This window comes from Pogona vitticeps, chromosome ZW-PAR, assembly GCF_051106095.1.
Source record: "Pogona vitticeps strain Pit_001003342236 chromosome ZW-PAR, PviZW2.1, whole genome shotgun sequence".
Taxonomy (NCBI): domain Eukaryota; kingdom Metazoa; phylum Chordata; class Lepidosauria; order Squamata; family Agamidae; genus Pogona; species Pogona vitticeps.
Window position 1 is genome coordinate 11,710,045 of NC_135800.1, and position 24,703 is coordinate 11,734,747.

The window sequence follows — 24,703 nt, forward strand, 5'->3', positions numbered from 1 at the left end:
CACCCACAAGTTCAGTCCCCAAGAAAAGTGCCCTTTAGCAGCTAACTTTTGGGGAAACCCAATCTTCACCAAAGATGAAGGCCCTATAGAGAAGTGTCAGGGGAAGCTTCAATGCAATTTTTTGTCTTTCAAGAGGCTTAGGGGGCATTTTATGGCCAAACAAATCAATGACTCAGAAATCATTATCAACCTCTTAAAGCCTCCTAAGATTCCCCCAAAGACATGCACACATACATTTAATAGAAGCAGAAAACATCTCATATTCATATGGGCCCAGTGGTGATCTGAAGATGATGGGTGTGGATCTCTATCATGCAGAATGTCTGGTACAGCCTTCCAAAATCTGACATTAGAGGCGTAGCTTTCAAATCACATGGACTCAAAACTACCGAGATGTACAACAACCTAATAGTGTTCTGAGGACTTTGTTCAACTGTCACACATTTGACCCCACACTAGACATTGGGACAAATAAAAAAACGAATCACGGTATTTGTGGAAAATTGCTGATCCGTTAAATATTCGTCCCTTCATATTCGTGGGTTTCAGAGACCCCCACAAATACGAAGGGACAAATATTTCCCCATTTTATGCGTCCCTTTGTGATTAAAAAAAAAACCATTCTGCCTACCAGCAGAACTAGGCAGCCACCCAACCCCACAGTCTCTACCCGCCCACCTCCTTCCTCCCCCTACCTTAGCCTCCCCACCCCCGCCGACACCCACTTACCGTAACCATTGGCACCACTGCCGAGGTCTCCATCAGGCCTCTGCAGCCATGGCGTGTAAAAAGGGAAACTGGCTGCCCTTTGCAAATATGGTGGCTGCGGTTTCATTCAAGTTAGGGAAGCTGCAGCGGCCATCTTTGCAAAGGGCAACCTGGATTCCCTTAAGGCAGGCCAAGGGAAACACACCCTGCCCCTGCCCCCTGCTGCCACTGCCACACCCCTGCTACCACCTCCCCTATGGTGGTGGCGCGGCAGTGGGAGGTGTGGCAGCATGGGGGTGGGGTGGCAGTGGGGGGCCGAAGTGGGGTGTTTTTTAATAACCCCCATGAATCGATGAATATATTCATTATCCATTGCTTCATGGGGGCAACTTTGTGCTTCGTGAGTCATCAGCTTTTGACAACTCACGAAGCGGGACGACTCACCAAAATGGTGCGTCGTCCCCATCTCTAATCATGACCATCTCTGTTCTGAACAAGAGTGATGGAGCCCAATATGTCTTTTAGAACAACTCCTGTATGAAAATCACTGCTATCCTATTTGTTTTTGCTGTGATGTCAAGTGTTCCGCAAAGAGACATGATTGCAAGATAAATTTCCATGCAGGAGGTCATTTTTGAATTGTCTGCATTTTTAAGAAAGGGGGCAGAGAAGGTCCCAGGCATGGTTCTCATTGCTTCAGAAATCCAGAAACCGTTTTGCCTAATCTGGGTTCTGCTTTCCTTTACACTTCTTAGTTCTTGTGCCGGTAACCAAGAAAAGAGCTAACTCTTTTCAGATTCAGATTTGGGACTGAAAATAAACTATTTTAATGTGTGATCAGTAAGTCACTGGGTGCTTTGAGGTGAACTTTTAAAAAACAACAGCACAGAGCTTGGTGGGGAATCGTTATTGGTAGTCTTTATTTTTTATCAAGTTCCAAGCTATCAATTTTCACTTACACACACAGTTTCATTGAGCTTCATGTCTTTTTTTATTTAAAAAATAATAATGACTGAATTCTCTGTCTCTTCCCCCCCCTTTCCCCTCATCTTGTTCCATGTAGGCTTCAGAGAATTCATATCTGGAACTCAGTGCCACAAGATGTAATGCAATCTTCTGATTTAGGTTGATGGAAAAGAATCATTAGACTTATTTTTGGAGGAAAGGAGAAATGAATTAAGAAATGCATTTGGGATGGTTTAGTGGAAGCTGTTCCACTAAAGATAGCCTACCTCAATGATAAATCTCTGATTAGCACTGAAAGCATTTGAGTCTCAGAAGGATGTGTCCTACGAGGGCATTTTGTATTTAAGGATTCAGAGGTGCTGGGATGCTGAGCAGCAGTGATGGAACGAAGCAAGCGAATGGCCTAACCCAGAAAAAGCGGGAGGAGCTCTGGCTGTGATCTAGGTACACACAATTAGCTCTTAAGGACTTCTAATTATAGACTAATTTCTGCCTTCCAAGTATTTTGCAATATTTCCATGATTTCTGCAGATCCCTCCCTTCCCAAGGGGATGGGGGATGAACTTTGCCTTTTTCTGGATTTGAGCTTTATAATTTAAAAAGAAGAAATCAAAGATGCTTAAAAGGACAATTGCTACTTTACAGGAGCTGTTCCCCCCCCTCTTGTGTTTCAAGCTGCTACCCATCAGTGATGGGATAATTCTGTTCTCCTCTTTCCCCCACCCAGCCCAGGATGGCCACCAGTGGAAACCCACCGAGATCTGCTCTGGTTTCTAAGTGCTCAGTAGCATGTGGTCGGTTTTCCCTCTCCCCCCATAATGAGGACTAGCAACGTCATTTTCTAAAACAAATCTGGAGAGCCTCGCATCTTGTGTTTTGTTGATGAGCCCGTTTCTCAAGGGTGTCCCTTGTTTGTTGTGGTTTTGGAGGCCTAAAAGGCAGGAGGTGGAAGGAAAGGGACGTATCCGGCCCAAGTACACGGTGAGGTCCTGATTCTGTTCAGCAATGGGAGCAAGTCCGTTCCTTTTCAAGGGCATCTCCTGCACACGTTCCCCTGGGTTCTTCGCTTACAGCTTCTTCACTTGTGGGAGGGCACACAGCATTTCAAACAGGAGATTTGCTCCCAGGAGAGCTGTATTGCCTGTAAACCAGAGGAAGACAAAATATTCCTAAACCACCGTGTAAAGAGACCTGAGCGCTTGTCCCTTGATTTGAAAAAGATTGGCTGCTTTCAGCAGGGGAAACAAGAGTCATTGTGGCGAGAGTTCCACATGCACGCAGGGCAAGGCACAAGACTGGACACGCCGTCGACCTTCAGAAGCTACGTCTGAATCTCGTTCTGATCCATTACTCTGTCTGCCCAAAAAGCTCAGTAACAACTTTTTAACTTTCACCGTGACCTTAACAGATTGGAGAGCAAGGGGACTTATAGCAGGGAAGAGAAGAAATAAAAAGGTTGCATCTAGGCAGGAGAAATCCAACGCACACATATAGGATGACTAAAATTGTGCAGTAGTCAGTGTGGCAAAGGATCTGGGGAGCCGTAGCAAGGCCAGAAAGCTGAGCAGGAGCCAGCAGCGTGATGCAGCAGCAAAAGAAGCGAATGGAATTCTAGGCAGCATCAAGTCTGTTGTCCAGAGGAAGGGCGCCGTATTCTGAACACTGGGGGGAACGGGGTCCAATTTTGGGCCCCTCCGTTTGAGAAGGATGTAGCTGGAACAGGTTTGGGGGTGGGGGACAAAAGGGGTGAAGACCCCGGAAGCCAGATGTTCTGAGGAATGGTGGAGGGCGCTGGGAGAGGCTCGCTGCCTGCCAGAGCGGAGGCGGAGGGGACAGCCAGCGCCAGACATGGACGGTGGGGCCAGCTGTCGTCTGCGGGCCCGAACTAATAACAACCAAATGGCCGAGAGGACTTGATGGTCCTTGGAGACTCTCCCAAACTTAATTCTACGGTTTGTGGGAAAGGGAAGACCCCAGAGGTGCTGCAGCTCGGAAGCTCTGGGCATGAACAGCAGCATGCCTTGGGGGGGTCTCATGTTTGGGAAAACAGGAAGGCGCTCAGCCCTGCTGGGTCTCCCCACTTACCCGATGTGTCATAGATAGGAGCCACTTCGACAAGGTCGCCGCCGACGAGATTCAGCCCTTGGCAGCCGCGGAGGATCTCCAGAGCCTGTTGGAAAGCAGGGGAGGGCAGACGGAACTCTAGAATTGGTCTCCCTCGAACCCACAGCTACAGTAACTGGGGGGGGGAGGGCATGGAAAGAATCTGGGAGACCTTTGCCCCCTGCCCTGCCTGTGGTTCCACCAGGACCCAGCAGCCACCCTGCCCCCTCTCCCCTGACCCCATTCGGGTTGCTGGCCACCTTTTCCTACACTCCTCTCCCCCCACCCACCCCTGCCATTCGGAAAGGCCGGAATCCTCCTCCTCCTCCTAAGGCTAACCAAGCATTAGGCTAAAATACGCTAATTTCCTCCCGTTCCCCCTGCACCACCCCAGGCTTGTCCCTTCCTTTGGCTCTGGACTCTTAATGCCATGGGGCCTGGGAGGGGGGGCTTGTGGGGTCAGTGGCCTCTCCCCACCTGTTGGCCCACCTCACAGGGCCATTGAGGGGGTAGATGGGGCCCTGGGATCCTTTCCTGGGAAAGTTTGTGCTCCTCGGAGGAAAGGCAGGTTCTGCAGTAAATTTAATGTGTACATTTTCTTCCTCCTAACATACATGAGTGGGTGTAAATCTTGTTCTGCAGGAAGAATCCCCGTTTGTGTCAGTAGCCAGAGCGGTCTCTGGAACGACTCACGGGGCAAGGGGGGGGGACACTCACACTACTTTAAGGAGCTGCCGCGGATGTCCCTCCTCCTGCAGCAAACCGCACAACTGGCACACCAGGAGGAAAAGCATGCCTGGACCTACGCGTGCACCCTCGTCAAGTGCAGGATTCTGGCCGGCACCCTGGACAGGGGGAAAACGGGCCCAAACTCCGGGAGCTAGAATGGGCTGCCAAAGAATCCCAGTCCATCTGAGCTCTGCACCGTTTGGCCCGACAGCCAAGCCAGAGGAATCGGGGAAGTCGGCAGGCAATGCACGGAGAGAACAACGGTCCCCGGAGTGTCCTGGCCACTGCTTCTCAGAGGCGCACTGTCTCTAAACATGGAGGTTCTACTCCGGCCTGCTAATAGCCCAGACGTCTCCATGGACCTCCTGCTTTGCAGATTCCCCCCCCCCCCCGGTCCCATTTTAAAAACCCTCTAAGCTCAAGGGCCTTGGCACAGCTGATGGCAGGGCGTGCTTTGTGAAAAACATTGTTTTAAAAAGGCCATTCCAAATCTTCTTTTCTGGGAATATCAAGTTTTGTTGTGTGAGGAGAATCCTAGAATCATGTTGGAAGGGACCTCTGAGGCCATCAAATCCAAATCCAAGCAGATCTGACACAGGATTATCCAAATTCATCTTCAATGCCTCCAGCGTTGGAGCGCTCACCACCTCTCAGGTCACAGGTTCCACTCTCGTACTGCTCTCACAGTTAGGAGGTCTTTCCTGATATTCAGCCGAAATCTGGCTTCCTGTAACTTAAGCCCATTATCACGTGCCCTGCATTGAGGGATAATTGAGAACAGATCCTGCCCCTCCTCTGTAAGACTTCCTTTCAAGTATTTGAAAAGGGTTGTCTTATCATCCCTCAGTCTTCTTTTCTCAAGGCTAAACCTGCCCAGATCTTTCCGTCTTTCCCCCTAGGGCTTGGTTTCCTGCCCCCTGATCATCCTTGTTGCCTTCCTCTGAACTTGCTCGTTTGTTGGCATCCTTCTTGAAGAGTAGTGTCCAGAACTGGACACAGTACTCCAGATGAGTACCAGGGCCGAATAGAAGGGAACTACTGTAGTACCTCACGGGATTTGGAGACTATACTTCTGTGAATGCAGCCTGAAATAGCATTGGCCTTTTTTGCAGCCACATCACACTTTTGGTTCATATTCAGCTTCTGATCTACGACAATTCCAAGATCCTTCTCACTGAGACAAGTATCCCCCGTCTTGTAACTGTACATTTGGGTTATTCCCCCCCCCCCAAAGGTTTAGAACTTTACACTTATCCCTGTGACATTTCACTCTTTTGTTTTCAGTCCAATGCTATCAGCCTCTCAAGAAAACAACTCTTTGACTCTCCTGCTGGTTTGGTGATTTTATGAACTTCTACCAACCCTTTTTCCACCACTCCCTCTCAAGCAGCTGTGGCTTTGATCAGGCAGCCTTGGGGCGTGTTTGTGTGATTCCAAATTCCACAACTAAAAATGGCCAGGCAGCCTCTCTTAGGGTTCACCACATCCACACTCCCCCTGCCTCCCCACTGTGCACAACTGCAAAGACGTTGTGTTGTGAATCACCTGTTCTTTCATGATTCTTACCTGGGCAGGGGTGAGTCCTGCAATTTCGGGTGTCCCAGTGCCGGGGGCGTAGGCTGGGTCTATTCCATCGATATCAAAACTGATATAAACGGGCTTGTCTCCCATCTGCGTCCTCACTTCGGCCATCAAGGGGGCGAGAGACTTCATCCAGCAGTCTTCTGCAAGCACGACCCGGAAGTCCTGTTGCGGGTGAGCGGGGACGACGAGCTTTAGAGCGGCGCATTGCAACCCCGAGAAAGCAGCCTCACACTTTGCGTTACAGTTTAGAAAGGAGATCGGGAAGGTGGAAGACGGGCAGAGGAGGGTGGCCTCCTCAGAGGAGGGCTGAGGGTCTGGACCTTCTCATCTCCAGGGCAAAAGGAGCCTCTGCCGAGGGAGATTAGAGGACTTGAAAAGGGATTTTAGGGTGCTTCCGATACCTGAAGGGCTTCTGCATGGACAAAGGAGCCTGATTTCAAGGCTCAGCAAAAGAATCCAAATCAGAAGGGAAGAGGCAACAGCACCTTCGCTCCAGTTTTCCAAAGGACGGTTGATGGCCCTCCATATTTCTTGCATTTCCGTCCACTGATAATTTCAAGAATGCCGGCAGTGGAACCGTACTGACATCCATGGACACGGACCCGAGGGACTGCCGCAACCGAGACCTTCTCAGGCCATCACCACCTCACCTGGCCTTTGAGTCACCCCCCCACCCCTTGTGGCGGTGGCGCCCACCCTCAGGACCCTCGACGGAAGGGGATGCGATGCCACCCTTGTTAAGGTATTGGCATTTTGTCCACACAGGGTGTGTTCTTCAGCCTGGGGAGTTTGTTAAGTGGCGGTTGGGGGCCCACCTCTCAGGGAGGTTTCCACTGGAGGTGATTTGCAGAAGTGGGGGGGGGGTTGGACTAGATGACCCTTGGAGAACCCTTTCAGCTCTCCTATTCTGGGTTCCTGTGGACCAGAGTCCACAAACCCCAGCTGTTGAGAGGTCAACTGTTGCTTCTATTTCTTTTTTTTTTAATTTGCACATTATTTTGTTTTTAAGGAGAAACTTAGCCATAGGTGGAACAATCACCAATCACCTGCTCTCGGCTATACTTGTATGGGTCTGTAGAGTACGAAGAGCCACGGATGCCAATCTGGACGACCCGCTTGCAGTCCAAGAGACCCTCGTCCACGCAGCGCCGGAAGGGGGTCCCGTGGTAGATCTTTTCCCCTAATGCCTCATCCGCGGTGTCAGTGTGAGCATCCACATGCACCAGCCCCACGGGCCCATGTCTGGTTGAATAGGAGACGTCACAAACAACACAGAAGAAAAGGTCAACCTGTTTTTTGTTTTTGGTTTTTTTTGCCATCATAAGAATTTGCTGTCTGTTTGTGCAAAATGTTTCTCCACTGCTTTTACTGAGCATTGTTTGATGTTGCCCTCAACATTCCCTCTAAGGCATGCAGCCACACCGCTCCACAGCACTGCCTTGGAGGCATGCCATCAAGCCCCCCGTGCGCTTCCGGTCGCACCCAGAAGCCTGTGCGCCTGGAGCGGGGGGTCCCGTCCAGCGCTCCAGACATTTATTTACAGGGACGGTTGGTCCCCACCTGGAAAGAGTGCTCATTCTACAAGAGGTCGCCGTGTTAGTCTGTGCCAGCCTCTCTGGTGAAATCCAAAGAAACAAAAAACGAGACAAGACAATATGAAAACACGCAGCACCTTAAAGCCTAACGGTTGTATTTTAATGTAAGCTTTCGGGGACACGTCCACTCTGTTTCTTTGGACTTCACCCATTTACATGGTCATGTTCTGTGCCACCAAGTCCGAAGAGACGTACAGCGACCCTAACATGGTTTTCAAAGTAAGTGAGATGTTTGAGGAGTGGTCTTACCAATTCCGCTCCACCACGTCAGTTCCTGCGGCCAAGCGGGGACTTGAACCCAGGCCTCCGGACTCCTAGTCCATCCCTTTATTCACTGCACCATGCTGGGCATCCTATTTATATTATGCTATTCTTATTCTTCTACTACTGCAGGTTATATTTCTGTCCTGCCTTTCCTCCCCTCACGGTCCTTACCACAAGCCAGTGAGTTAGCTTGGGCTGAGAGATCGTCACCCAGTGACTTTGAGGCCTGAGGGGAAGAGCTAAACCTTTTTCAGTTTTTGCCAACCTCGCAGGCTGCCTTTAGGAGGTTTGGGCGGGAGGGACCCTTCTGTGTCCAGCACTAACCCCTCGTTCCTTCCCTGCCTCTGAATTCAAAGAGCTTCTTTCTCGCTCTAGAGTCCATGGAAGTCTGCTGTTGAAAGCAGTCAGTCTGACGTGTGTTACATACAGCACTGATGTTACCTGTCTGTCATGGGTTTGGAGGGAAAGTTCCATCCTATGGGGAGTGGAAGGCGGGACATCAGGAGGAGGGGCTGTACTGTATATATATGTGAAGCCTGTGTGGTGAAGAGGAGACGCTGGGATGTGAAGAAGCAGCAGCTGGGAAGAAGAAGCTGGTGTGGGAGTCTGTGTGTCAGACAGGGTACTACTGTGTGTCAGAGTACCAACCTGATAGGTTCAGGTGTCTGTTGGTTAGCCAGAACTGATAGGTTCAGGGTCTGTGCTTCAAGTTAAGGGTTCTGTGTGAACCAAACTGTATGCATGTATGATTGAGAATAAGCCACGTTACTTTATCTTATTCACCTGATCGTTTTATTTTTCCCTGTGTGTTGTTTTAAATAAACCTTATTCTTTTATTTGTTTAAAAATCCATCCCTGGTCTGTGTGACTTCTTATAGGGAATGGTTGGTGGCAGCTTAGTTAACGTGTGGCAGATCCCAGTAGGTCTGGGTTTGTCACATTGATTGGTGTCCAGCGTGTGGGATACGACTGGTCCAGTTGTCCAGCGGTCCAGCAAAGCCTTGGCAAGTGTGCCCAGAGCAAGGGGGGGTCTAGTCAGGGACAATCTGAGGCGCGTAGGTAATCTTCTAGGTGTACCTCACGGGGAGGTGCGCTAGTGGAAGAACGTGCCAACTGGGGAGACTAGATTAGGGTGCTCTGAGGCGGCCTGGTTTTGGCAGGAAAAAAGCTGAGGCAAAACTGTGTAGTAGCAGTGATCTAGCCTGCCTGCTGAGAGGCCCAGCAGAGGGGGGTAGACTCTGACTCGCAACTGTTGCAAGTTAAGTGCTGAAAGAACAGCAGCCTATAGAAAGCTGGTTCTGAGGCAGAGGAAAAAAAAAAGTGGTCGCTTTATTTTGAGGCTTGACTTTTTAAAGCAGCTTGTTCTGAGGGGGGATTATGCCCTTGACTCGAAGCCAGATGGCAGAAATGGGTGAAGTGAAAGACCCCCAGATTGACCAAGGTTCTGAGGATGAATTTGGCTCAGTGCAAGGTGACAGCACAGGAGAGCAGAACCCAGAACTCAGAAAATTGCTCATAGCCCAACAGCATGAACTGAGGATGAGGCAATTTGAAGTGGAGGAAAGGGAAAGAGAGAAACAAAGGCAATTTGAGTTAGAGAGAGAGAGAATGGAAAGGGAAGAAAGATTGGAGAGAGAGAGAATGGCGTTTGAATTAAGAAAATTGGAACTGATGAATCAGAACAATAATAACAATAGGGATTCTGAGGGAGGCCAATTGTCTAAGGCTGACCTGAAGAAATTCCCTGTGTACCACAAGGGAGATTGTCCTGAGGTGTTCTTTTCCCTAGTGGAAAGAGCGTTTGTGGACTTCTCAGTGAGGGAAACTGAGAAGATGACCATCATGCGATCTTTAATCAGTGGTAGCCTGGCTGAGGTCTATGCCGAGATGCCTGAGGAACTGATGAAAGATTTTGCAGAGTTTAAAAAACTGGTGTTTGCAAGACATGGGATAAATGCGGAACAGCTGAGACAAAGATTTAGGTCAATCACCAAAAAGCCAGAGCAGACTTTTACCCAAGTGGGGGCCCAATTGGTGAGGCTGCTTAAGAAATGGCTATCGCAGGAGGGGACAGAGACCTTTCAGCAGCTTAAAGATTTGATAGCGCTGGAACAGTTCTATTCAGTCCTGCATGGGGAATTGAAATTCCAGGTGAGGGAAAGGAAACCAAAATCTGTGGTAGAAGCTGCCGAGATCGCAGATTTTATTTCGCAAATAAGAAAGCCCTTGGGTGAGGGGAAATCTGTAGGTAAACCCAAAGAAACCTACAGCAAGTACTCTCAGGGACCGGGGAAAAGCCAGCAAGGGGGAGGGGCCCATGGTGAAGGGAAGCCCTCAGACATGAAACCAAGACCTCAGATTTTGGAGGGAAAACCAAAACAAGATGAGAAAGACTCAAAATACGCCAGAAAATGTTATTTCTGTCAGGGAAAGGGCCATCTAATCTCAGAGTGTGAGAAATTAAAGCAGCTAAAAGGAATTGTGCCTCAGGATTCGAGTGGAACCAAGCCAAAAGCTGTGTTCTGTGTCCAGAAAGAGCAAGGCTCATTGTCACTGAGGGAGCCTGTTGCCATGGCGACTCAATCTGGAACAGTGACATCTGCTGATCAGGCTGAGGAAAATGGTCCTCTTGTAGAGGTCAGGCGCTGCTTGCTCGTGAGAACAGATTCTCAGTTGTTTGAGACAGCAGGGGTGGACGTAGGAATACTTGACCGTCAGTATCGGGGGCTGCGGGACACTTGTTCCCAGATAACCCTGTGCCATCCAGATATTATTCCTAGGGAATATATAATCCCGAATGAGAGCATAAAGGTAGCAGGGATTGAGGGGCAGATAATCTCACTGCCAGTTGCGGAGGTACCTGTCAACTTTCAAGGCTGGAGGGGAGTTTGGCGGCTAGCAATTTCATCGACTCTGCCAGCAGCCGTGCTCGTGGGAAATGACCTGGCTGAACATGTGAAACGGGTGCTAGTGATTACACGCTCACAAGCCACCACGGGGACAGTTCAGGGGGGTAATGATGAGCCGGAGACGGAAGCAGGTGGGGGGAGTTCAGAAGCTGTGGTGGAAACCTTGACCACAGACAGCAGATTTGGACAGGAGCAAAAGGCAGACGCCACTCTCCAAAAGTGTTTTGAACAGGTGACTGACGCCCAGCTAACACCTGAAACCCCAGTGAGATTTCTGGAGAAAAAGGGGATTTTATATAGAGAGACCCTAAGGAATATCTCAAAAGGGGGAGATGGGATCAGAAGTCAGCTGGTGGTACCTGAAAAGTATCGCCCCATGATCTTACAAAGGGGGCACTCTGACATGTTTGCTGCACACTTAGGGGTGAACAAAACACAGCAGAGAATCACACAGAATTTTTACTGGCCTGACATAGGGAAGCAGATCAGGGAGTTCTGTAAACAATGTGATGTGTGTCAAAGGCAGGGGAATAGCCGCGATAGGACCAAAGCAAAGTTGTGCCCTTTGCCTGTGATTGACACTCCGTTCAAATGCATAGGGGTGGATATTGTGGGACCTTTGCCCAAGGCCACAAAGAGGGGGAACAGGTTCATTCTCACCACTGTGGACCATGCCACGAGGTACCCTGAAGCCATACCCTTGACTAACATTGAAACTAACACAGTGGCAGATGCCTTGGTGGGGTATATGTCCAGGATGGGATTTGCCTCAGAAATAATCACAGATTTGGGCGCATCGTTCACATCAAAGCTCATGAAACGCTTATGGCAAATCTGTGGAATTAAGCACAAGGAAACCACTGCTTATCATCCTGAAAGTAATGGGTTAACTGAGAAGTTCAATGGGACTCTAATGCGCATGATTAGGGCTTACTTGGCAGAGAATCCAAACAATTGGGACCAGAAGCTGCAATCCCTTTTGTTTGCTTATCGATCAGTGCCACAAGCCAGTACAGGGTTCAGTCCATTTGAACTTTTATTTGGGAGAAGGGTGAAAGGGCCCCTTGATTTGATCAAACAAAATTGGGAGCAGATCACCCAGGATGACCCACAAGACGTTGTGACATATATAGACTCTTTAAGGAATGACCTAAAGAGAAACCTAGAGCTAGCAGCAGAGACCCTGCAAGCTCAAAAGGTCAGAAAGAAAGCTTGGGATGACCAGAAAGGCAGGGAGAGGCACTTTGACCCAGGGGAGGGAGTGCTCTGGCCTGGGCCCTGCAGAGAGAACAGACTGCAGCTGGGTAGCCCAGAAATAAAATACTTGGGTCACATGGTAGGGGGAGGAGTGATAAAACCCCTGGAGGCCAAAATAGAAGCTGTTCGTGATTGGCCCAGACCCAACACCAAGAAAAAAGTCAAATCATTTCTTGGGTTGGTGGGCTACTACAGAAAGTTCATCCCGAGGTTTAGTGAGATTGCGGCTTCGCTGACCGATCTGACGAGGAAGAAGGCTGATGACCGCATCCCGTGGACCAGCGACTGTGAGGAGGCGTTCCAGAGGTTGAAGCAGGCGCTCATCAACTATCCAGTGCTGCGGGCTCCAGACTTCGACCGGGAGTTCATCATCTACACCGATGCGTCTAACAGCGGGGTAGGAGCAGTTCTGTGCACTGACCATTCACCATTGCAATGGTTAAAGACAATGAAAACCCACAATAGCAAACTTATGAGGTGGGCTTTAAATCTGCAGGACTATGACTTTGAAGTGAAGGTGGTCAGAGGGTCAGTGAACTGTGTTGCTGACGCCTTGTCAAGAAGACCTGAAGAATGAAGACGGCGAAAGAACATGGACTATGTATATATATTGATGACAAAAAGTTAAATGTACCTGTTTTTTTGAACTTGGTTTGTATGAATAAAGGTAAATTGATGTAATGTATATGGTAAATGTTTAAATGCCTAATTGCTATGGTTAACTTAGAATGTAAGTATAAGTAAGTATAATATGATATGTATAACTGTTGTTGTGTGTTTTATCCAGGTTGTTTTTTGGTGAAAAGCACCTTAGCTTTCCCCCTACAAAACAACTTATAAAGAGGGGAGGTGTTACATACAGCACTGATGTTACCTGTCTGTCATGGGTTTGGAGGGAAAGTTCCATCCTATGGGGAGTGGAAGGCGGGACATCAGGAGGAGGGGCTGTACTGTATATATATGTGAAGCCTGTGTGGTGAAGAGGAGACGCTGGGATGTGAAGAAGCAGCAGCTGGGAAGAAGAAGCTGGTGTGGGAGTCTGTGTGTCAGACAGGGTATTACTGTGTGTCAGAGTACCAACCTGATAGGTTCAGGTGTCTGTTGGTTAGCCAGAACTGATAGGTTCAGGGTCTGTGCTTCAAGTTAAGGGTTCTGTGTGAACCAAACTGTATGCATGTATGATTGAGAATAAGCCACGTTACTTTATCTTATTCACCTGATCGTTTTATTTTTCCCTGTGTGTTGTTTTAAATAAACCTTATTCTTTTATTTGTTTAAAAATCCATCCCTGGTCTGTGTGACTTCTTATAGGGAATGGTTGGTGGCAGCTTAGTTAACGTGTGGCAGATCCCAGTAGGTCTGGGTTTGTCACAACGTGTTTGTCAGTTTGCTGTCAATCTGTTTGCAACAATAAGCAATGAAACATTTTTATTCTTTCTACAATTAATACCTCAGAGTTACTGAGAGTGTCAGTGCCAGGTGATGAGGAAAAAAGGGATGAACTAATGTGGAGAATTTGAAGTTGTTCTGCTCTGTGAATCCTTGCACTTGTGCTGTGCAGCTAGAGGAATTTAACCCGAAATTCAAACTGCAACATGACCAGCTTCCCCGGGTAGTAACCCTCTAACCATGGCACCACAGTAACTCTCTTCTCCATGCTCCCTTCTCAAGATGTAGAACATGTCAGATTTTAAAAACATGCACATCCAACTTTAAAAGCCAGCTGGCCAGCTGGAATAACACAGCTTTGGCTGCATGCCTGAAGCTCGACAGGGAAGGACCCTGGCTGACTTTGGGAAGGGTTTCTATAATGGGGGAACAGCTAATGAGAGGAAGCCCTGCTCTGAGTACTCCCCAGCCCATTATAGCCTCTTGGAGGGTTGCAGCTTGTGGTCTTTCCAACATGCCGGATTCACCATCCTCCCCCGGAAACTACAACTCCCAGAAGCCCTAGCGACCACAGCCAGTGGCCAGGACTGCTGGGAGCTGTAGTGCAGGAACATACGGGGGGCTCAAGTTAAAGATCCCTTGCTCCATGAAAGGATGGAGATCAACCACCCACCCACCCACACACACACACACACACACACCAGCGTGGGGGCCAAAGTCTCCAGCCCAGCCCACCCTGAGGACACGTGGCCAGGGAGCCCTCCACGGAGGAAGGGGGAAAGCCGAGGGCCGAAAAAATTGGTATTGCCTGCTTGGGGAACGAACGAGTTCACGTCCGATGCCAGCCCTGCTCCTGGGACCGAAGACTTACTTTTCTGCCACGGCCTGTAGGATAGGGTAGGTTATCGTGTGGTCTCCGCCTGTCAGAAGGAAAAGATGCAGAGTAATGAAAGTGGCCCACAGCTGGATGCCTCCATAACAGCACCTGGGTGCCTAGGGATAAAGCACCCGGATTTTTTTCAGTATCCGGGAGAGCGAAACCACATGCCCCACCCCCACCGACCACAGTGGTCTCCTTTGACCTCTCAGCTGAGCTGCAAACTTCACAGCAACTGGAGCCAGAAAAGGGGTGGTGGTGGATTTTCTAAGGAACACCACCTGGTTGAAAACTATTGCAGGTGTAACACAGGGTAATTGGATAGGTAATTAGGACCCATCAACACTGCAAAACACCCACCTTTCGAGCAAACTGCTAGAACCGGTGCGTTTACTTTTGCTCAATGCTGCTGCCCAGGGCTTGCAACTTTTCTTGGAAAGAAGGGCTGAAAGGGTTCTCGTGATGCATGGCAGCACTGCAGCATGGGCAACGGCACCTCCACGAGCCCTGGTCTACTCTGCAGCATCGGCGGCTGAAGCGAGAAGGACCGGGGAGTCTCACTGTCCCACTCCCCAAACAAAGAGAGTATTTTTGGGCTCCTGGTCTCTTATTTTACACAGAACTGGGCAACGAACTACCTGCCACATTAATAATACCAGAATGTGATAAATTCATGGAAAATAGCTAGCGCCCCCTCTTACCAAATCACTCAATCCCATTCTCCAAAAGTCTGCCGCTTTGTCACCAAAATCTTTTCACCGGACCTGTAAAACTATGAGAGCAGGTGATCTTTCGAGACCTGCCGGGTTCTTCATCAGGCTGGGCATGGAAGAGCTTTTGAAGAGGAGGGGGAGAGAGAGAGCGCTCCAAAGGTCATCCTGGCTAGATTGTGAAGCACACACCCTTTGTCTGTCGTTGAACTCAAGTTCCCACATGGAGGTTTGGCACGGCTGTTGGAAGGACCGAGTTTTGCCTCATCATATCCCTAGATCTCTGGGATGATCGAGAACAGATCCTGCCTCTCCTCTATAAGACAGCCTTTCAAGTCTTTGGAGAGTGTTCTCCTCTCCCTTCATTCTTCTTTTCTCAAGGCTAAACCTGCCCAGTGCTTCCAGCCTTTCCTCCTCCAAGGGCTTGGTTTCCAGCCCCTGGTCCTCCTGTATGGCCTCCTCTGGACTTGTTCCCATGGGTTGGCCTCCTTCTCCGAGTGCAGAAGGGGACCCTCAGGGTAGAAGAAGTCAAGAGGGGGTGATGAGGAATCCTGCTGGGTGCAAAGGCTCAACCCTTTCAATCCCTTGTCCTGGGATTTTGCACCCAGCCTTTTCTGGCTAGTTCTCCTTGCGTGTTGCACTCAAAGCCATCCTGCCTTCTTACCCAGTGTAAGGGGTATGCAGCCCCCTGCCACAATCTTCTGGAAGGCTTCTCGGATTTGTCTGCAGCTGTCCCTCAGGTTATAGAGGTTGACGTTGACGTCGCCGATGTCAGCCACCACAAGGGAGTGGTAGGGATCTGCCCCGGTGCTAGGGTTGAACCGCCTCACCATCGCAGACTCCGCCCGGATGTGACGGGGGCCGAACCTGGAAGAGGGTGGTTTTCTTTTTATTTTTGCGATGCACAATGAATACAATGGCTACCTGAAGAAGGCCAGAAGTTTGCTTTTCAAACTCCTCATATGCAGCGGAGAAACAGACCCCATGGTCCACCAGGCTTAATACCAAAAGAACAGGATGCTGGCCACCCAGCCACCCGCGGTGAGGAATTGGCAGAAGACCTTGCAGGCAAAGTTGCTCGGATCCGCTCGGACTTCAGCGCTGGTCCTTGCGGATGCCACTCTGGGCCCTGCTTTTCACGTTTTAATGGTGCAGTTTCTGTTTTTACAGCCTGATGATGTGAACAGGATTCCTGGAAAGGGGAATGCCAGGCTGCACGTGTGTGTGTGCCGGACCCTTGCCCTTCCTGACTAATGGAAAGCGCCCAAGGGGGAATGGCCACTGAGAGTCTGGGAGTGGCGAAGGCTTCGAGGAAGCCGTAATAAGACCACGAGGCCCTCCCTGGATCCCACTTGACTGGGCAACTCTCGGCCAGTCTCAAAAGCTCCATTTCTGGGGAAAGTACCAGAGCATGTGGTGGTTTCTCGGCTCCACGGATTCCTGGAGGAAGTGGATAACCTACACGCATTTCAGTCTGGCTTCAGGCCATGTTATGGGATGGAGACTGCTTTGGTCGCCTTGGTGGATAGCCTATGCCAGGATCTGGACAGGGGGAGCGTGTCCCTGTTGGTTCTGTTGGGCCTCTCAGGGGCTTTGGATGCCACCAACCATGGTGTCCTTCTGGCCCATCTCTCCGGGATGGGACTTGGAGGCCCCGTTTCGTAGTGGCTCCGGTCCTTCCTGGAAGGGAGAATTCAGAAGGTGGTGCTGAGAGGGGGGGCTCCTGTTCAAGACCCTGTGGGATCCCTCAGGGTCCTGCTTGTTCCCCATGAAATCTCTGGGAGAGGCTCTCTGAAGTTTTGGGGCTCAGTGTCACCAGTATGTGGATGACACCCAGCTCCATCTCGCCTTCCCATCCGATTCCAAGGAAGCTCTCTTGGTTCTCAACCAGGGCTTGGCATCCGTCATGGGCTGGAGGAGGGCAAACCGACGGAAACTTAATCCAGACAAGGCCGAGGTGCTTCCTGGTCAGCCGGAAGGCCGATCAAGGAATAGGGATACCATCTGTGTTAGGTGGGGTGACGCTCCCCCTGAAAACTCAGGCTCGCAGCTTGGGTGCCTGTCTCGGTTCATCCCAAGAGCTGTGGCCAGGAGTGTCTTTGCAGAGTTAAAACGGATGCACCGGCCACGCCATTGCTTGAGTTTTCTGATTGGGCTAGAGTGACACATGCCTTAGTTACCTCTCGCTTGGATTACTGTAACACACTCGACCCTTTGAAAAGACGGTTCAGAAACGTCAGCTGGTTCCAAAGGCAGCGGCAGCCGGACTCTTGATTGGGGCCAGTTATAGGGAGTAGAAAACGCCCCTTTTAGAACGCTTCCACTGGCTACCCACCCGTTTCCGGGCCCAATTCAAAGGGCTGACCATTCCCTATCACGCCCTCTCTACAGCTTGGACTGTATCTCTGCCCCCCCCCAGCCCACGAGCCTCCTCTCTGTTTAAGAGAGTCAGAGTCCTCTTGGTCCCACCGCCAGCGCAGGCATGGCTGATGGAGAGACGAGGGCCTTGTCTGTGGCAGCCCCCCCCCCAGTCACAGAAGGCTCTCCCTGGGGAGGTCAGGGTGGCCCTTTCCCTTTGATCCTCCCCACTGACAGCTGGAGACCCTCCTTTACAGGCGGGCTTTTAACCACCATGACGGAGTCCCTGAAGGCCATTTTAAAGTTAAGGTAGTTTTTAACGTCTTACTGGTCTCTTGATTGTAAAGTGCTTTCTGGCCTGCCCCTCCTCCCTGGTGGGGGCTCCGGGACCACCAGGCAGGCAGCCTCCGCCAAGGCTTCCCACGGAGCAGGGGCGGCGGGCGCCATCCGCCACATGGGCTCCCTCCAGGGGATCTCAGCTGGTCCCTCCTCTCCTGGATGGGGGGTGTTTGGGTCCAGGGTGCCCTTGGGACCAAGGGCAGGGCCCCTGGGGAGGCCTTGCAGGTGAGCTCAGAGGCACCTACCTGGCGGCAGAGGCAGAGGCAGGGCGTTGGATTCCCCCCCCCCCCGGCCTCCAGGACAGGGGCTGGACTCTGTGACCCACAGGGTGCCCTTTCCAGCGCTGCTGCTCTCAGAGACTATTCGTGTCCCTCTGAATAGCTCTCCCCCCCACACCTCTGCCCCCCCCACGGGGGCGAATTGCTTAATGTCTCCTGCACCAGCCGAGAGTTGGGCCCGCCCGGGCGCCCAGGCTCAGAGGCCACCTCGGGCACAAGCACCCCTGGCCCTCTTTGAGGCGGAGAAGCAGGGCGGGGGGTGGGCTCCGTCCCCACCTCTCCGGCCCTTCTTGCGTGGGGGGGGGACGGAGGGGGGGGAAAGGCCCGCTCGGGTTCAAAGGGCCAGCAAGCCCGACACACACACACACACACACATACACACCGCGCGCCCCGCCTTCCCAGATTTCCTGCCCTTCCTCTTGGCGACGTCAACAGCAACTCGGGGGCATTGCACTAAGTTGCCACTTCTCACGTTACGCTGGGACAGACAACCCGCGGGGCGGGGCGGACCCTCTCCTGGGCCTGGGGGGGGGGGGTCCGGGCAGAGGACAGGCGAAGCCCTGCCGTGTCCTTTGGGCGGACTTTGCGGGTGACCCCGAGGGCAGACGGGAGAGAAGGGGATGACGGCGCCTCTTGTCGAAGGAGGTCGCAAAAGGTCCCTTGGAAAAGCAAGAGGGAAGCGCTCCCCCTTTTTTGGGGGGGCGCGCCGGTCAGGAGCGCTCGGCCTCCTCCGCCCCCCCCCTCCCCGAGCCCGGTCGCTTAACGAAGGCGAAGCGGGAGGGGGGGCTCGAGGGGGGCTGCTGGGGGGGCCGCTGGTTGGGGCCACCAACGGGGCTCTCCTGCCCTCGCCCCCACCCCCGGCGCGGCTCCTAAAAGCCCCTTCAGACTGGCGGGGGAAAGCCCCGACCGACAGGGCTTCGTGGGCCAGAGTCCTTCCTTCGGTCTTGGTTTTCTTCATCTCTTCCAGTGTCATATTTGAGTCCTCTTGTATTATTTGCATAGGTCCTGTTTTTAGCTTTCTAATATTGCCTTTTAACGACCTATGCCGCCTTGGGTCTCTTTGAAGGAGAAAGGCAGAGTAGAAATATTTTACGTACGTACGTACGTACGTACGTACATACATACATACATACGTACATACATACATACATACATACATACATACATACATACATACATACATAAACACATTTTAAAGGATAGAAGTGTACTGTATAAAAAACCCGAAGATTCCAAGTCAGCTGCAAGCTATGATGAAACCCATACAAAAACCAGGAGTTAGAATTAGTGGAAGATGGCGAGTTCTCACGTTCGTTGCTTAGGAAAAGGCCTGGGGGAAAGTGGATGTCGTTAAAGCCACAGGGAAGAGAGGTCTGGCAGGCGTTGGGGATGCTCCTGGCTCTGCCCGGGCTGGGCTGTGGTTTGAGGAAGCCATCAAAGGGTTTGATCCTGGCTCCACCACCCATTGGATGCACATCGGGTGGGCTCCACGTCCACAGGGCCACCCCCACTTCTTCTCAAGACCTCCTGTCGCGTGGTCCTTATGAGCTGGGTTTTCTCATCGTTTTCCCCCAATGCCGTTTGCAGCCGATGGATGGCATTGCATTGCCCTCCCTCTCCCATGTGTAGTTACTGTTTCACCAGGCCGCCTAACCGTCTCCACGACATGCGAAGGGTGCAGTCCGTGTGCTTGACGTCCAAGCAAGGTGGTTCACAGGCTGGGGTGATGCTGCGAAAGGTTCTCTTCCTTCTGCTACTCCGGGGAGGGAGGCTTAGAGACCCCAATCGGCCGAGGTCCACCTGCCAGCGGGCAGAACAAAAGCCCCCCCCCCGGCAGATTTTAGATGGCATGGGAAGGGAACTCACTGGGGATGATTGCCATTTTAGAAACAGGAAAGATGTTTGTCTTCCCCATTGCACCAAAGTAATTGGGTTGCATTTGGATATCATGCCCCTTGCCTTGAGCCTGGATCTTCTGCTCCACCTCAAGCGGCAAAATGGCTTGGATCAGGCCCTCTCTCAACCGCTGGAAATCCGACAGTCTCCATTCTTACTTCCGAGACTTTGGCAGACATCTTCCGCGTGCTGTCGTTTAGTCATTTTTTGGCTTTCAGGACTAGAAACTTGCTTCCACTTTCAAAACAAAAAGCTGTGGTTGGCTGGAGCCTTGAATTCCCCAATCAGCACGAAATATCCATGGAACAGAAAATTTGGTGTTCTGAGGTATCAGTCCCTGCGCTTGGTGTCCTGTGGGACCCAACTCTGGCAACACAGCACTGGGGTCGAAGTTCTGATCCAGAATAAGGCCGATACTTAAGCAAATAATCTCTGGCGTGTTAGAGAACACAAGCTTTATTGCACCAAGTAATCAACTTTCCCACAACCGGCCATAAAAAGCTTACTATTCATGGCTACAAAGTCTAACATGTTATTAACCTGCTGTAGGTGAAAAATGATTCCCCCCCCCCCCCCCATGGAAGTCTCATGCAAACACCGACACTCCATCTTAGCTCTTTCCAGAGAGGTCCTGCTTCAGGGTCCATGTTCCCCCACCTTCTTCCCTGATCTAGGGTTGTCTGGATGTGTCCCGCTCCCACCATCCCACAGCTGGTGCTGTTCTGACAGCCCTAGCAGAGGAACGCTCTCCCGAAGAGACAGAGCCACCCGGGAGAAAGGGCCTCTCCTTGCAGGAAGCAGGGCAGATCTCGCCGTGGCGGGGTCTTGCTGAAGCAACCTCTCGACCAGCTTCCAGGGGCACCGTTTCCGGCAAGGGCGGCAGCTCCTGGTCGCGGTAGCGCCTGCTGTCCAGTGTTGCTTCCCCGCTGCCATAGAAAGGTTGTGGGCACCGAGGATCTCGTAGGCCACGGGCCTGACCGCCCACGTGTCTGCTCCGGTGTAGTCTATCAAAACGCCTGGGCCGGGAGCAGCAGTGGCCACCTGCAGAAAGAAAGGCCGGAGGGGGTGGGGATGGGATCCATCTCTTCAGAGCCAGACGCCACAAAGGAGAGGCAAATGGAAGGCCAAACTACACTGTTTACAAATTTATGTATTCATTTGTTTTCATTTAAAATACATTTGCCTTGGCTTCCTCCTTAAAATGACCCAAGGTGGCTTTCAACGTTAAAATGACAACATTTAAAAGCTAAGAACAGTAAATATACAAATATTTAAAAACAGAATTAAACCAGTATTATATTAAAACACAACTGTATTAACTGGGTTTTTTTTGTGGGGGGGATAAATTTTTTTTGTCATCTACTGTTACCTTTGTGCCCAGGGGAAGCCCCCCCCCAAGTCCCTTCCTTCCCGCTTCCATCCCCACGACTGCTGGGTAAGGTAGGTGGCCGAACCCGTCCCGCCTGAGGTCACCCCGTGAACTTGGTGGCTGTGTGGGGATTTGAACCCAGGCCTCCTGAATCGTAGCAGCTGCGACCACGACACGACTTTGGTTAATAATGAAGAATAAGGAGAGCAAGGCTTGGAGAGTGTCAGCCGGTCCTTCCCTGTGGTGCCGTGAGGAACGTCCCACTCCGAAACGGCGATCTGTGGCAAGGGAAGACCAGTTGGATAGCAGTAATTACGGGGGAGCCTGAAATGCGAAGGCTCTTCCCAGCTTCTGCCTGGAACTCGCTCAGCCAGGAGGAGCCCCACCGAGGGCAACGCTGCTCCCCGTGGGGAAAATGCCGGCCTTACCTCCGGGGCCATGAGGCAGCTGTTTCCGCCACGATCCACGTACCAGCTGGGGAAGGGCAGCTTCAGGCCCAGCTTCTCATCAGCCAAGCAGCAGCCAAAATATGTGGTGACCAGCCCCGGGCATCTCTCTAGGAAAAATAGGGAGCATTAGACGGGGTGGGGGGGGAATGGAACTAATTGCTCTTATGTTAACAGCAGCTAGACTGATATTTGCAAGGAACTGGAAAAATAATAATCAACTGATATTAGAGGAATGGTATAATGAGATGTGGATTCTAGCTATTAATGATAAATGAACTTGCGAACTGAAAGTCAGAAAAGATTATTGAAGGAAAATAGTTTTAACAGGATTTGGAACCCTCATCTAGAATACATATTTACAAAACATAAAGGTTATACCCTAGCATAAGAATCATTGGATTTTTGGAAGGAGATGGGGCATGGTGATGTAAACTAAGATAAAAATTTATATTCCCAATGGTGGTGAGTTCCACTGTATACTTGAGTTATGATTCTGTTTGTCATTTATGTTTTTGTTGTAGTAATAAAAACAAAAACAAAAAAGAAGTGGGGACCATTTGCCTCGTGGGGTCAGGCCTGAGTCTCATCCTCGGGACAAGAACTGTGCAGTGATGGTGGCTGGACTCAAATTAAGAGCAGCTTCACTTCAGAATCCCCTACTATGGCTTAACGATCCCACAGCGCTGAGTTTCCGCTTTCTTGACTGAGTGGGACCTCAGGACTCCGAAGAAGAGATCAAGGGCTGGCAATCGGGGAAGTGAAGGAAACGGGGCGGAATCCGGAGGGCAGCTGATACAGAAGGGCTCTCCCTTGGCCTTCCATTGGCACAGTCCTGAGTCCAGAAGGGTCTTTTCAGGACCTCTGGACACGGGTGGGCCGCCAAGCGGCAGGGGCCCATTTCTGACGGCCCCCATAACCTCTGGGAGTTATGGGTCCCTCTCCAAGTAAAAGCGCCAGCTTCCTAAAAGACGTGGTGGCCTTAAGGGCAGACGGTGCGATGGTGCAATGGTTTGCTGATGAGACTCAATGGCTTGAGTCGCTGAAACGACATGAGAAAAGTCCCTGGGAGAGGCCACAGAGAGGAACGGGGTGGGGTGGGGGCAGGCCGGGGAGGACCGGGTGCTCAGGATACCCCCCCCCAAGAAGCCCAGGAAGGGCGTTAAGGACCCGAGGTCCCCACTCCGAGCAACGAGAGAAGAGGTTCAGCTCCGCCATGATGGCAAGGAGCAACGGGCAGGCCCCACGCGCCGCGAATGGGCGAAAGCGGTGTGAAGAGGGTCTTCTCTCCTCTCCCGCCTCCACCGGTCCTGGATCTACTCAGGAGGGATCTTCACCAGGTGAGCCTGAATTCCGAGCCTAGAAACAGACAAAAGGCGTCTCCGTCTCTTTTATTCAGAACGTGCCAAAGGGATGTGGTGAGCAGGACTCCTCCATCCCCTGAAGGGCTGCAGCCAACATTCTCTTGTTGGAAAGTGATGGCCGGAAGCCAGTGAAGAGGGGGACGGGCCCATTCTTATCACTCTGCAAGCTTGACACTTCCTGTTCTTGCCAGCTAAGGATACATAGGCATCCTTCAGTCTCGAAAGACTATGGTAACATGCTCTGAATTGAGGAGTGTCCCCTCCAGAGCATGAAGCCTGGGTAAAGTAATATGGAGGATAGGATGTTACCCAAGCAGCAGATCCCCCCTCTCCATGTTGCTGAAATGGTCCAATGGAAAGGCAAGAGCCAATACAACTGGTTCCAGCAATGTCACAGGAGTTGGCAGAACGACACGAGCTGCCTTCGGGACTCCAGATCTGGATTTTGCCTCTAGGTTAACTCCTGAAGCCTTTTCTATGAGTGGATATAGCCACAAGGCCGTGGAGGTTTGAAATCAGAGTTTTGCTTCTCCTAGATGGGCTGCCTTCGAATGTATTTGTTAGAAAATTACATTTATTGCAAACAGTTTATTTACTGAAAAACAGATACATATACTGTATATGTATTGACATAAAATTAAAATAATGTCTCAGTTTTTAGTGGCTAATTTGTAACAGCTAAGGATAAGATATGTCAAAAGCCATGGGAAACAAGAAACCTGAGGCAGATGATGACCTCTCTGCCCTCTCTGGACTTACTTTCTTCATCACCACCAGGAAGAGGGTGCGGCTTTGCCCAATTCCAGAGGGATTCAGGGTGGAAGACAGGACATCCGGATAATCGACTATGGCGCCAGGGAATGGGGCACCTTGGAGATGAATACTCGGACATTTTGGATTTCTTTTAGTTTTGCCTGCCGGACGGAGGACATGATCCTGAAAAGTCGGACATGTCCTCCTTTTGCCGGATGTCTGGCAACCCTAATCCTGCCGCCTCAGGGGCCCCCTCGCGCCCCGTGGGACTGGGGTGGGGGGAAAGGCAGGCGAGAGGTTTGGGCCACGGCGACACCCCGCCCATAATATAAAAAAGGGAGAGGAAATAGAAATGGCGAACCTCAAGCTGAACCCATTGAGGGACGTGAGACAGGGGCCACCTATGTTAAAAAACACCACAAGACGGAGCAGCCAGCTAGTCGAGGAGGGAGGGAGGCCTGTAGGTTGGATTAGCCTGTCCTGCTCTGGCTTGGTGGGTGTTGACTGGACTTGGCCTGGCTTGGCTTGGCGGTTCTTAGCCTGGGCCACCTGATAAAAGCATTTCTTGGCCTGGGCCAGCTTGGCTTGGTTTAGCCTGGCTTGGCTTGGCGAACATGAACACGAACCGCATGTTAAAAATAAGACACAACCAGCCAATCGAGGAGAGAGAGAGAGCAACATGTAGGTTACCTTGACTTGGCCTGGCCTGGCCTACCTTGTCTGTGTGTGGCGTGGCCTGGTTTTGCCCTGCTTGGCTTGGCCTGGCCTCTGTTTTTTGCCTTGGCTTGGCTCAGTCTTGGCTGACCTTG

The 24,703-nt window shown here is 51.2% G+C and overlaps 1 protein-coding gene and 1 long non-coding RNA gene across 2 annotated transcripts; both read right to left on the reverse strand.

Annotated features, from left to right (window-relative positions):
- Nucleotides 1–1,600: 1,600 nt before the first annotated feature.
- Nucleotides 1,601–17,598, reverse strand: AGMAT (agmatinase (putative)). The gene is made up of 6 exons (XM_078382778.1): nt 15,756–17,598; nt 14,376–14,424; nt 7,137–7,332; nt 6,073–6,252; nt 3,760–3,844; nt 1,601–2,815 (listed from the first exon to the last, which is right to left on the reverse strand). Exons 1-6 carry the CDS (start codon nt 15,922–15,924, stop codon nt 2,742–2,744), a joined length of 753 nt encoding a protein of 250 aa, XP_078238904.1. The 5' UTR covers nt 15,925–17,598; the 3' UTR covers nt 1,601–2,741.
- Nucleotides 17,599–19,787: 2,189 nt separating this feature from the next.
- Nucleotides 19,788–22,981, reverse strand: LOC144585164 (uncharacterized). The gene is made up of 2 exons (XR_013539677.1): nt 21,760–22,981; nt 19,788–21,609 (listed from the first exon to the last, which is right to left on the reverse strand). It is a non-coding gene; the product is annotated as an uncharacterized LOC144585164 (long non-coding RNA).
- Between the last annotated feature and the right edge of the window lie 1,722 nt (nt 22,982–24,703).

What these genes read in the sequence shown, in the direction of transcription:
- AGMAT (XM_078382778.1), bottom strand. Translation starts at nt 15,924, where the DNA reads ATGGTGAGGCGGTTCAACCCTAGCACCGGGGCAGATCCCTACCACTCC. An exon ending in CTACAGGCCGTGGCAGAAAA is followed by an intron (nt 7,333 to 14,375) that starts GTAAGTCTTCGG and finishes CTATTCAACCAG; the next exon opens with ACATGGGCCCGTGGGGCTGG. An exon ending in TCCTATCTATGACACATCGG is followed by an intron (nt 2,816 to 3,759) that starts GTAAGTGGGGAG and finishes TCTGGTTTACAG; the next exon opens with GCAATACAGCTCTCCTGGGA.